At 36.5% G+C, this 13,771-nt stretch overlaps 2 protein-coding genes across 2 annotated transcripts; both read right to left on the bottom strand.

Moving 5' to 3' along the window:
* Positions 1-3,395: 3,395 nt before the first annotated feature.
* LOC18021719 (ATP-dependent 6-phosphofructokinase 5, chloroplastic) lies at positions 3,396-6,469 on the bottom strand. Its single transcript, XM_006404642.2, has 13 exons — positions 6,048-6,469; positions 5,856-5,943; positions 5,695-5,768; positions 5,501-5,612; positions 5,290-5,385; positions 5,093-5,194; positions 4,937-5,011; positions 4,658-4,798; positions 4,438-4,554; positions 4,251-4,355; positions 4,088-4,168; positions 3,863-3,991; positions 3,396-3,751 (listed from the first exon to the last, which is right to left on the bottom strand). Exons 1-13 carry the CDS (start codon positions 6,374-6,376, stop codon positions 3,584-3,586), a joined length of 1,617 nt encoding a protein of 538 aa, XP_006404705.1. The 5' UTR covers positions 6,377-6,469; the 3' UTR covers positions 3,396-3,583.
* Positions 6,470-6,926: 457 nt separating this feature from the next.
* LOC18021718 (GLABRA2 expression modulator) lies at positions 6,927-9,603 on the bottom strand. Its single transcript, XM_006404641.2, has 4 exons — positions 9,116-9,603; positions 8,938-9,039; positions 7,868-8,139; positions 6,927-7,317 (listed from the first exon to the last, which is right to left on the bottom strand). The coding sequence occupies exons 1-4, from the start codon at positions 9,480-9,482 to the stop codon at positions 7,129-7,131; spliced, it is 930 nt and encodes a 309-aa protein (XP_006404704.1). The 5' UTR covers positions 9,483-9,603; the 3' UTR covers positions 6,927-7,128.
* Between the last annotated feature and the right edge of the window lie 4,168 nt (positions 9,604-13,771).

Below are 13,771 nucleotides of genomic sequence, written 5' to 3'. Positions count from 1 at the left end.
AAAAAAATGTTTATGAGATTCTCCTTGCAATGCAGAATTCTGTTGAAGTGAGTATTAATGGATACACTCTATAATTGGCGACAACATCTTTATATGACCAATATCTATAGCCAGTACTGAAAATTCATGACTCCTCATTGATATATATGTTTACGTTCAGTTTAAAATGTATAATTCAAATTCTTCCGATGTGTATTCGTTTGTATTGTAGTATATATTACATAAATGTCTCTCTTTCTTTTCCATAATAACACATCTACATTATATAAACAAGACATGTATAACTGGTTGTACTTTTTTCATTATTGTTTCACCATCCTAGAGCAAATTCGATAGCATACATGTTACTGAGAAGATTCATTATATCTTTGTCTAATAACAACATTTTCGACAACACCACACAAAAAACTAGGAAATTTTGATATTTGTATATCTAAAAATTACGTGTTTAATATTTATAAATTATAAAACTTAAGTTCTTCGTTTTTCATGTTGTTCGAACGTATTATAGACGGATGAATACCCGTTTGCTTCATGTGAAGATCTCTGCAAAGATTTAAAAAAAAAATATTGGAGATTTAATTTATGATATATATGCAGAATATGTGTCTAGGATAGTGTTCATTTTCTCTGTTAGAGCTTTCAGAGAAGTTTATAGTGACGTGAATCATCATGTGATATCATTGAGAGGAATACGGTGAATGTTGTTTCTAAGGGGAAACATGTCAAATTACTACATGTGTTCAAACAAACTTTGGAGTTACGTGGCTTACCTTTTGGAGATCAATGTTTGAAGATTAATCCTCTAACAATTAGTTTGGTAGGTCTTTTCAGCAAAATATTCAATAATGAGAGTTTACATGAGAATCAATAGAAGCATCATCGACAACGTCGATTAAACGATTAGTGAACAAATGATATCTACAAAAAAAGCTAAATTTTGGGGACTAATCTTTTCATCATTTAGTGATTATGTATTTGTATATTTGGATAAATTTTTTTTTTATTTTGTTTTGGTCAAAGTTATTTTAGATTTTTTTAACTTTAATTTGTTATAAATAGCCGTTTAGGTTTAATATTGTATTTATTTTCTAATTTTTATGGATGAAATTCAAAATTCTCTTTTGATATTGATATTTGTTCTGATGATATAACATTTTGAAAATACTATTTTTCAAATATTCGAGATATCAACGTTAGTACTCTTCGTTGTATTAAAATGTGAATTCGAAATATTTATTTTATATATTAATATATACATATACGTGCATATGTGTATTCAGATTTGGCTCTTGAGGTTTTGGAAGATTTTGAGACGAAAGGCATATCGCAACAGCAACTAACTGGTCATGTGCATGATGGCAGAGAGCTGTGATTGATAAGGATAATACAAAAGCAATTAAAACTACCCATTTCTCAAAATTTCATAAAAGTATATATAATACAGATTCAAAAAAAAAATGGAATCGTTTTACTTGGCTCTCTATGTACAGTTCAGTATATGTATATAAAATATGTAAATACATAATAAAAACAAATAAAAAATGAGAAGTAATAATTTATGATATATCATTTACACATGCAATCAAAAGTGAGTGAAAGAAGACTTTAATTAAACATAGAGCATCAAAACTCATTTGCAAACTAGTAATAATGTCTTTTGGATTTTTTTTTCTTTAGTTAAAAGGTTTAATGTGTTTTGAAATTGGTTGTGGTGGGTCAATACATCAATTAATATTTGCAATTGTTCTTATTGATAAAAATATACTTGTATATATAAGTATAATTGCTCAATTTTAAATGGTCTAAGAAATAAGAAAAAGTTGAATTTATATATGGACATACACTTTTTCTAAAGGTGTTTTTTGTTATAGTTTTCAATATTCTTTTAATAATTTTTATTTTAAATAAAATAAAATCATATTTAAAATTGCCATTTACAAAATGATACTGGCTAAAGCAAATGAATACAATCATATACATGCTATTTTATCTAACTTTGATATATTGTAAGTGAGTTCTATAAGTCTAAAGTATATACATATAATATATCTCGAATTAGAATTTAAAATCAAATGAGGACATTATTTTTGGGGTTAATTCCAATAACGGAATCGAATCTATTTTTGACATCGTGATTTCAGACAGAACTTTTTTAACTTTAGTGTTCGGAATAATTATACATATCTATAAAATATAGGTCAATATATAATACATAAGTGTTCAAAAAAAATGTATGTAAGTTGGTCTTTAACAAACAAAAAAAAAACATGTATGCAAGTTGGTGCATGCCGCATGCCTTGTCCTTTTTAATTATAAAATTAACTAACTATTTAGTGATTTCGGATTTTGATTAATATTCTCAAACACATAAGACACTGTACTTTGTCTAATCATAATCTTAAATTGAACTTTCGTCAGCTTATATTATGGAAATGGAATCCATTTATTATGCTTTCATATATTTTTTTAAATACATGATAAAGTTTAATACTACACGTTTAAGCCATAAGGTTTTTGTTTTTATTTTATGTCATGTTTAAAAATTACATAGGAAATTACCAGTAGATTAGATTAGATCTCTAATGTAAACAAGAAGGTTTTTGGTTCTCGTGAACATTAATTAGACCTAACGGTAATTAATTCTTAGTATAAAATTCTTCTGTAACATCGTCAACCTTTGATCAACCACACATGGAGATTTAAGAATCGATATTTAATGATTTATTTGTATACTATTCTTAAAATTTAAATTTAGAAAACAAGAAAAGCTCAAAAGAGAAGAAAGTATAATGGGGATAAAGGTAAAGAAAAAATAACAAGGGTCAAAATGTAAAAAGTGAAAAAGTGTGGGGGGAGAGTGCATGTTGAGGAAGTGATAAGTGTGGGGACCTTTCAAACTTACTGGCTTCACTGATTTTTTTGCTTCTCTTTACTCTTTAGCCCTCACTTTCTTGCTTCTCTCCCTTTGTCTCACTCAGTTTCTATATATATATATATTTTTCCGTAGATAGTTTTTTTTGGTCAACATATATTATGCGGATTTGAATTTGAGAATGACACATCATTATTCATTAACACTTTCCAAACTACTAAACAAGTTTTTGGTCATACTAGAAAATCGTCACCGTTTCAATGTTACAATGAAGAATTTTAAGCAAAAACAAACAAGGGAGAGAAGGGACCTATTACACAAATTCAGGTGGAAACTGATAGATCATATAAGTCAAAGGACCACATTGTAATACAACAGATCTAATAATTTCAATCTGAAGTAGAGAAACGTGAACAGAGAGATTCAGGAGAGGAAGTTGAAAGAAGAGACAAAGAACAATTGAATAAAAACAAAGAGTGGTCCCTCAAGTGATGATGAAACACATATTAACTCTACAAAGTTTGGTAAATGTTTTGAATGAAACCAATGCTTTTAACTTACATTCACTGATTCAAATTCTTTCTTACTAAAACTAAATAAATCATATGATTTTGATACATCATATCAATTAAGGAACCAAGAAGGCTGTACATATTACATTTCGAGGCTTTTTTATTGGGTACGTTTCAGATTGAAAGAAGAGAATTTTCATATGAAATCAGGTTGACCTGTTGATGTCAAGCAACGATGCCACATTCGACTATTGGGATCAACTGATTTTGGATATTCAATTACTTCAGTGATTGGCAAATACGCGTAGTGAGTGTTGATGATGCCTACAGTGATTCCACTGTATCCAGCAAACGCACCATGAACCTGTTTTTATAAGATCAAAAGCTTGAAGATTTGAGCATTTCTAATATTTTCTTGAAAGAGCAATGAGAGAGGAGTGACTTGAAGAAGTGTGTGTGTGTATGTGTGACTTACAGCGTTTTGTCCAAGAACGGTGCAGAGGATACCATCTGAGGCATTTGCACGAACAGCTCGAATCATGTATGTTGGATCAATATATTTCACATCTATTGGGATACTTACTTCTTTGAAATACTTTTTTGTCTACACAAAAACAAGAAAGAAGAAGATAGATTGTAAAAAACATGAAGAAGCAAGAAACTTGTGATGTCTCAATCAATCTTTGCTTATCTATCTAACCTCTTGTTGGATGTGCACACCAAAATCCCCAAGAATTGTGTTTCCAGATGCATCTTTGGCATTAGTTTTCTCGAGTAGATTCTACAACAACATACGTAAAATGAAATTTAACTTCTTCAAAAGAGAACATAAGTGGAGAAAAAAAACTGCTTTATAGTTTTACCTGTCCAGCTCCTTCTGCTACACAGATCACAGCAGAGCCTTTTGTTTCGATTAGGTACTTCAAATGCTTCAGTACACCATTAGGCCCATGAAGATTAAAGGGAACCTTGAATAAAAGAGATGCATAAAATGTCATCAATCATGTCTTTGTAAATTGAAAAAAATAATAACAAAAGTAAAGGAAGAACCTCAGGAATCAAACAGATGTCGACTTGTCCGCTTGCTAGAGAGGCTTGCATCGCAATGAAACCACTGTTACGACCCATCAGTTTTACAATACCCATGCCATGGTAAGCACTATGTGCCTAATACGGAAAATGAATCATACGCAAAGGTTAAGTACTTGAAGCAAATAGACAAATTAGTGAATATCCATAGAAAGCTAAAATACGAGTACATGAAAGTTACCTCAATATAGGCAGAGTTTATAGCTCGTTGTGCTTCTTCAACAGCAGTATCAAACCCAAAAGTTTTATCCATATGCAAAATATCATTGTCAATGGTTTTTGGCACACCAACTACAGCTACCTTCAACTTTCTTTTGCGGCACTAGAAATCGAACGCAAGAGAAGAAAGAGAAACTATCTTTACAAGAACAAAGATTACTATACTCTACTCAAAAAGAAGGAGAAAAAGCAAAGCTATCTTGACAAGAACAACATTTGGTATCAAGTGTTAAGTAAAAACCTCATTGTGTATGGCGTTTGCGCCAGCATGAGTTCCGTTTCCACCCAATACGAAAAGCATGTTGATTCCTCTCTCCTAAGTAAAGTCAATTCTCAGAACTCAGAATCTGTAGTGATCTTAGAGAGTTTCTTAAGGACTTGGAAAACCAAATGATACCTCCATACTGTCAACAATTTCGCTCACACTCGGACCTCCACGTGAAACTCCAAGCAAACTTCCTCCAGATAGATGAATATTTTGAACAACTTTCCTTGATAACTGAAAGATCAAGAGCAAATAATAACTTAAACAGAAGCCAAGAAAGAAAATAGAAGAGTTATTTCCAAAGTTCAAAGAGGACAATCAAACTATACCGGCATTTCGGTAAGATCTTTATCAGAGAAGCCTCGATAACCAAACGGAATCCCAACAATGTTCTTAACACCATATATCTCAAGAGTGATCACAATCTGTAATGTATCCAGTCAACAATCAAAAGACTTTAATAACATAAACAAAAAAATGGTTTCACTCTCTCTCCCTCTCTTTCTCTGTATAATGCTCAAGTTTCAGACACAAACTCACATGTCTGATGACATCATTGAGACCAGGACAAAGACCACCACAAGTGATAATCGCAGCCTTCACTTGTTCCGGTCTAAAGTATATCTTCTCCCTCGGCCCAGCACGGTGAATCCTGATTGATCCCAATCACAATTCATAAGCCAAAAACAAACAAAAAAAACCACAACTCACCAAACTCAATTTTTTTTTTTTACCATTGCTCAACCCAAGAACAGTCAGGATCAATGCACTCTGCTCCAGCAGAAGTTGGTGAAGAGTAACTAATAACCTAATTCCACAAAAAAACCCATACACAAATTCAAATCCAAATGACCAAAAATCAAACCAAACTCACTAATTCCAGTAAAAATCAAACCTTGAGAAGAACTCTATCGTTGTTATTAATGTATCCATGCCATTCTTCATCAGAAGGGTAACCACCAACAAAATCTTCCGTCGGAGACCTAAAATCAAAAAACTTCCTTAGACAAAAGCAGAACTTTTCTTGAGTTAATCAATCAAAAGCAGCAACTTTTCTTGAGTTAATCAATCAAAAGCCGTAACTGACCTCATCTTGAGACAAAACGTAGAACGAATTGCTTCTGCATCTGGAAAGACATCAGTGATGTGAGGGATGCTGAATCTTTGCTCGAAGTCTCTCTCGTACTTTGATTTCCAATTCGGATCGCTGAGATCGATCGATGCCGAGCTTTTGCTATGCTGAATCGATGAAGCTCGGATCAACGAGCTACGAGAAGAAACCGGTGAGGGATTCGCCGGAGATCTCGCTTTCCGGAGGATTAACGAGCTGATGGGTCCATGTGACTGGATTGGAGCAGAGCTCTTCTTGTAAGGAACGGAGACGCCGGAGCTGATCGCCTGAGAAAGAGCTTCCATGGCGACGAAACTGAGGTTCCAAAGATCGGATCTTTGTCTTTTTTCCTAGTCAACTGTGTGTTTTTTTTGGAGGGAATTTGACAATTACAAAAAAAAAAAAAAGAGATCATTTTTTTAGATCATTGCCGTGCGATTCTCGGAGTTTTTTTGTTGACCTTTGAGACTAACGAAGAAGTACGAAACAGATCCAACTTTTGTAAAATTTTGCTGTTGTTTATTTTCCATTTTTTATAGAAAATGTCCATTTAAAAATATTTGATTTTTATTTCACCATTTACTCATTATAGTAGAAAAAAATCATTCCATTTTTGCAGTTTATTGGATATCATCAACTAATTATCAAGGATACGACTTAGTGATGTCGAAGAAACTTTTATCAACAATACTTTTTTCATGACTTCTCTTTTTCCAAACTTGAAATAACGATGGTTTCAAGAAGTCAAAGGAGCTCCGAGTCGTGTACATCTGGACTATTATAATAACAGCATAGGGATAGAGAGGATGAAAATGAATTGCGATTAAGCTGTACTCATAAAATGATTCAAAGATTAAACAAAAAAGACATTGAATTTGATTCAGCTAGTTTCTATAGCAAAAATAGGATCTTTAGAGATTATATTTATGCAAACAATGTTAATCGAGTCTTCTGAAACGATAATAACTAAGCAAAATGAGAGAAAAAAAGTTCAGATCAAAATAATTCAGAGTTTCATCATTAAGAGGCTTTATATGGTCATCAAAAGAATTCACCATCACACTGATCGTAAACCACCGGCTTGCAAAGACTCTTGCAGAGATGTGACGGCGCCTTCGTAGTTTAAGAAACCCATGAACCAGAACTCATGGTTGTCTACAGAGATTACCTGTATGTACTTTTCTGCAGGATTGACTATGCTTGTTGATGGATTCACTGCTTTAAGTTGATGTAATGGTATAACTACCTGTTCAACATAGCAGAAACAAAAAGTGTCGAGTTAATGATCAATGTCGCAAGTTCATTGCACTCATTCAGATGGCTGCGAGGCAACAAGAGACTAAAGCTGATGCTATCGTATTGAGATCCTCGACACAAAAGGTCCATGGATTTATGGCTACGGATGAATAAGACACAATGTAAAGAAGTCAGAACAATTCAAGATTGTTAAAGGGATTATTACTATAAGGCAGCTCCTTAGTTAATGGCATGCTACTAACAAATCACAAGTTCACAACGTGACATTGTCTTAAGCATCTAACAAACAAGACACAAAGTCTAAATTAATAGTCAATGTAGCAAGTATATTGCACTTAATCTAAAGTCCATGGATTTATGACTATAAGACAGCTCCTAGTTGATGTTAGTTACTACAGAACAAATAATAACAAGACATTGTCTTCAGCATTGACTAGATTAACAGCTAAAAGATGTCGCTTTGGTTAGTGATCACAGCTGTAATATGTTGTCTTCAAAATGGTTATAATTCTGAAATGCAAGATGTATGGCATTAGTACCTTGTAATAGCTCCATTCGGTTTGACCACCATTTTTGTATGAAAGAGGATTGTCACTGCAGTAAGCAAGTTTGGCTGTGGATATGTATAGAACTCCCATGACTGGGCCAGCTGATGTAGACAAGTAACATGCAAAAGAATTTAGCAGCTGTTCTTCGGGAACGGTCTCAAAAGTTTGTCGGAAAATCTTCTCATATCCTCCTTCTGCAAGGACCTTCGTACTCTGTGCGATTCTTCCCATAGCAGCTTCAGCAAAACTCGGAGAAGTTCTCACTGATTGAAATAGAAGAATATAAGAGAGAGATCACTCAAATAAATCCTAAGTGAAAACTTGCTAGGGAAACGAACAAGTAAACCACATCCACAATCAAGGAAGACATGAGTTCACACATTAACATTCTAAACGTAACTTAAAATCGTGTAAGTTTTTCCAATCCACCAAATCCAAATTTTCCAGCCAATCCTAGGTGTATGCACGCGTTAGACATTTCCCGTCAAACTCCATTGCTCAAACATTATCCTAACTCATTAAGAACTTCAGTCGATTAGAGTGAAATGACTTTATGTAAATGATTGAAGCAGAAGATTATAAGAGAGATCACTCTTGAATGAAAAATGCTAGCAAAATGAACAAGTAAAGCACATCCAATAAAGGAAGACATGAGTTAGAGTTCACAAATAAACAGTTTACATGTAAACTAAAGCGTTCTAAGTTCCCCAATCCCAAAAATCAGATCTTTTAGCTAGTCATCAGACATTTGCCCTCAATCTCCATTGCTCAATCCCAAAAATCAGATATTTGCTCGATTAAAGTGGTAATTAATACGCCAAAAGGCTTTATCCATTACAAGTAATAGCCATGCCCAATATCGAACTGGTATCTACAAGTTTTAGCTCATTATTCAACAAAGGGTGTTTTTTGGGGGTGGGTTAATGTTCACATTGTAATTCCTGATTCGAAAGAATCAACATTGCGATAATATCTAATCTGGAGCATCTACTATCAAACCTGAGTGCAAATATCAAACAGAGAAGATACAATTCAAACGAGATACGAATTCAAAAACTCACGGTGCTGCCACGTGTTCCCGGCAAGGCTTTCCGTCTTCTTCGCTGCTTCTGCAACCTTCCTTCCCCATCTCCCAAGCGCTCCTTTCACAGACTCCATCGTATCTGATCCAATTGAGACACACAGAGAGAAATCACAAAAGGGTAAAAATCAAAACATTAACACCATTTGCACTATTACCTTTCAACGAAGGATCCGAGGTCTCAGCTGGAGAACGAGCAACATACGGATTAGATCCGGCAGGGGAAGACGAAGCAGCTCTCTGATCCGGTTCCTGAGACCCGGAAACCAATTCGGGGCTCCAATGAACGGATTTCTTCGATCCAGACCCCGTTCGAATCGGCGGTTGCGCTTGCGCCGCCGTTGGATCGCTCCCTTTCGTCTCGATTTCGACCTGAGATAAATTCTCATCGGACAATGCTATCTCGGTGCTCGCGTCCTCGACTCCCTTTGCTCCCTGAACCGTGGCTTTTGGATCGACGGTCATCGTCGGATTTGGATTCTGATCCTTGACCGGAACCCCTGTCTCTGCTTTCGGCTGTTCCATCGTTCAGAAATGGCGGCGCGTACGGCGGCGCGTGAGATTAATCGGTGTGGGTCCGTCTCTGAGACGGAGTTTGAATTTTGGAAGGATGGTATTGTTGGCTTCTTCGCCTTTTTTTTTCTTTTTCTTTCAATGTAAAAAAAAAAATTAAACATTTATATATTTTATTTTCGGAGCTTTGGAATGTGAAATAGAAGAGGACGGGATTACCGGGAAGATAGGTGACGAACCGTAAGAAGTGACTGCCATTTTTAAGCGGCAATGAGAGATTTCTGACCGGCTTAACCGGTGGTATACAGTATTGTAAACAGAAATAAATAAAAAAGTTTGCAAATACGAATATACGATTTCTGACCCTTAGTTATTCAATATTTATTCAAAAATCCAATAAGGCAATAAGCAGTCTCTTGTTAGAAAATGATCCTGAGTTTTAGAACTTAGATCACTTGACAAATTTGTGAAATGCAAGCTGGCTTAGAGGTTTTATAGATTGTGTACATGTATTTTGAATCATGAGTTCTAAGTCGAGTTCTAGATTTAGAAAAGATGAATATTTTTTTCATCATGATCATAATTCATGTTTTTGTTACTCGATTGATTTTCTTAAGATGAATGTAGTTTGTTCAGTTATTGACCAAATTTTTTTGCGAGCAAAAATTGAATGATAAATTGTATAGCAATATCTAATCTCCCAAATATAATATAGAAATGGCTTCACGAAAACTTAACGCTTGGTTTTTAACTAACCTTCTATATGGTTTTACGAAAATGTGATTATTTTATTTTATTTTATTTTATTTTTCTCTCTTAAAATTTTAAACAATTTGTGTGCAAGTTAAAAAAAAAAACCAAAGCTGTAATTGCTCACATCGGACGTTCTTTCGGAATGTTGATGGAAGTAGATTACAATCAAGAAGCTGTAGCACGCAGAGAGTATGCGCGAGTGCGGGTCAACTGGGATATCACACGTCCCCTGCGATTCCAGAGACATTTTCAGTTCTCACAAGGAGTCAACACTCTGCTTCGATTCCGTTACGAGAGATTAAGAGGATTCTGCGAAGTATGTGGGATGCTGACTCACGATTCTGGTAACTGCCTGATTCATAATGGTGGAGGGGTGATTGTTTCGGATGATGATGATGATGATGATGACGACGGTCCTGGAGATGCACCAAGAAGACACCAAGGTGTACAAATCAGAGAACTTGACGAAAACGATCTGCAGGAAAATCAACAAAACCATGATGCACAAGAAGACCAGAATGGGTATGTACCTCTAGTGGAAGAGGTGGATCAAAACCTACAAGGAGAATAAGAAGAACCTGAAGATGATAAGACTTCATGATGGATGGTGATGACCAACCCGACAACCCTCTGGAAGAAACCATGAATTCTGGCGCTACACCAAATGTAAACTCAGGTATCGTTCTCCTTCATGATGACCTTGCTACTGCAGAACAGGGATCAATACTGCATTTCCCTGCATTGGAGGAGGAACACATGGCAAATCATCCTCACAAGAGGAAACTGCACATCATAGAGGATCAGGACTTCAAAAAGGCGAACGTGAGAGAAGCTGGTGAATGCAGTGGTGGAGAATCATCCGCCGCTAACATGACCGTGGGAGGCGCGGTGGGCCCTGAACCACCACTTCCCCCATGAGAGTAGCTGCTTGGAACTGTAGAGGTATTGGCAATGACTCTAGAGTTCGACGCGCAAGGAGATTCATCATCAGTTTCTCCCGGACATCATTTGCCTTTCAGAGACAAAGCAACAAGACAATTACATCAGAGATCTGTGTTGCGATTTGGGGTTTGACAAATATGTATCAGTTCCACCGTGTGGTTTAAGTGGGGGGGGGGGTTAGCTATTTTCTGGAAACTTTCAGTAGATTTAAGTGTTTATTTCCAATCTCCAAATCTTGTAGATTGTTTCATCAAAAGTAATGGAATCAGCTTTTACTTTTCATTTGTATATGGTAATCCTGATCCAAATTTTAGAAACAATCTATGGGAAAGGTTGGAAAGATTGGCAATAAACAGAAGAGATCCTTGGCTTATCACGGGAGATTTCAACGAGCTACTTAGTAATGGAGAGAAACAGGGTAGATGTGTAAGATCAGAAGCATCCTTCAGAGATTTTAGACAAATGGTACGACATTGTGACTTCAGTGATCTGAAAACTGTTGGAAATCGATTCTCTTGGGCTGGTCAAAGAGGACAACATTACATTCTTAGCTGTTTAGACCGAGTTATGGCAAATTCAGAGTGGCACTCAAAGTATCCAGACTCTGAAACACACTTTCTGGATTTTGATGAATCTGATCACACACCATTAATCAGCTTCATAGGAGATCTTCCCCAAAAACGTCGAGGTAAATTCATGTATGACGACCGCTTATCATCGCAAGATGGCTTTGATGAAGCTATTAAAAGAGGGTGGAAGTCTAACTCAAGTGAGGGACTTACTTTATCCCAACGAATAGCTCGGTGTCGACAACAAGTTTCTAGATGGAAACAAAACCATTACAGTAATGCCAAAGAAAGAATATCTCTGTTACGGTACAAGTTAGATAAAGCAATATCCTCTAGGAGATACACGCAACAACAAAGAAGAGATATCAAAAAAGAACTACATCAAGCTTACCTCGATGAAGAGACTTTTTGGAAAAGGAAAAGCCGTATTAAGTGGCTTCAAGAAGGAGATAGAAACACTAAGTTCTATCACTCTGTCACAAAGACAAGAAACATCTGGAACAGACTAAGTTCAATTCAAGATGAAAACTGTAACATCCCTATCCCAGGCTTCCTAAGAAAACCGGAGAAACAGGGCATGTTAGGTTGGCCATCTAACCGCATTCGGTCAGACGCCTGGTTTGGTCCAGTTGGTGAGCCTCAGGTCTGCCAGGATCGAAAACGTCCAGGTAGCAATCAACAACGTAGACTTAAGCTGATCTTTCACCTACACCTGATAAGACAAGGGAAGAGGAGGGGTGAGTAATGGGGATTACTCAGTGAGAAGCAGACCAGGCTCCCTTTCCACTCATTTATTTCCAACCAGCATGTCAAGAATAAATCCAACAAGTAACACACAAGCATCCTAGCGATGCACAAACAACTAGCAAGCAATTGTGATGTCTCCAACCTTGCCAGGTCACACAGACAGGTACTGCCAGCTCACACAGACAGGCTCTACATCACCAGGTCACAAAGACAGGCACCAGGTCACACAGACAGGTTCAACATTGCCAGGTCACACAAACAGGCTTCCAGTCATATAGACTCCGGAAGGATCGGCGTACCTTCCCCCACCGTTGAACTACCGCTTTGGTCACACAGACAGCAATAGCCCAGCAAACAAGTCCATACCTCGGCACATCACCACCGAGATGAACACCTGATCTAGCTACACTACTAATCACTAACCACACATCAGGGTGAACAATCAAATATGTTGGTTCTTCCTCTAATGAGATCCTATATCATTTCATTAGATTTAAACATGGATCTAGCTAGATGCACAAGGAAACAGCCTATGCTCATCAGATCTAGACCTCACACACCAGCAGAAGACAAATGAATAAAAAGAAGACCCTAGATCTAATCCTCACCTTAGCAACAAAGTAGATCTGGACGCCCGACACGAAAACGACGATATCTCCTGGCATAGATCTCCGATCTGGATGAACTCAGTCTCCTTGGAAAGCTAACACTCGGGGCTACAGATTGATAGGTAACTCGTCTCGTGGATCCACACGGTTCGCCGGAAAAACGTCATGGAAAAAGGCGGCGGCGGCTAGGGTTTAAGAGAGAAGAAAGAGGGAGCGAAGCTGATGGGAGAGGAAAGAGCAGCGGCCAAGGGAGAGAGGAAAAGAAAGAGAGAGAGATAGAGGGAGAGAGCCACGGTGAGAGAGAGAAGTAGGATGGCGTGGCTGAGAGAAGGAGAAGAGAGGAGAAGAATGTGACTAGGGTTTTTCAAAAATGGAGAATGAGAGATTAGAGAACTATTTATAATTAGCAGATGGGCTGACTTAATGGGTTGGATTAATGGGCTCGCAGGAGATTAAAAAGAGATTAAAAAGATTAGAATTGAGTTTAATTAGAAATAATAGTTTAATTTAAATAAACCGGGAATTGATTTTTAGTAACAACCGACCCGGCGGGTCGGGGTGTTACAAAAACGGTCTCCTTAGTCGAGGAGATTCAGCTATTGGCAGGATTGCAGAAAATTATTTCAAAGGTCTATTTGCTTCTCAAGGTACTTCTGAATCCAATATTCAAGAAATCTTCTTG

The sequence above is a fragment of the Eutrema salsugineum genome, unplaced genomic scaffold, assembly GCF_000478725.1.
Source record: "Eutrema salsugineum unplaced genomic scaffold, Eutsalg1_0 scaffold_15, whole genome shotgun sequence".
NCBI classification, from domain to species: domain Eukaryota; kingdom Viridiplantae; phylum Streptophyta; class Magnoliopsida; order Brassicales; family Brassicaceae; genus Eutrema; species Eutrema salsugineum.
Note: the sequence above shows the minus strand (reverse complement) of the source record. Positions and strands in the feature narration are given on the sequence as shown.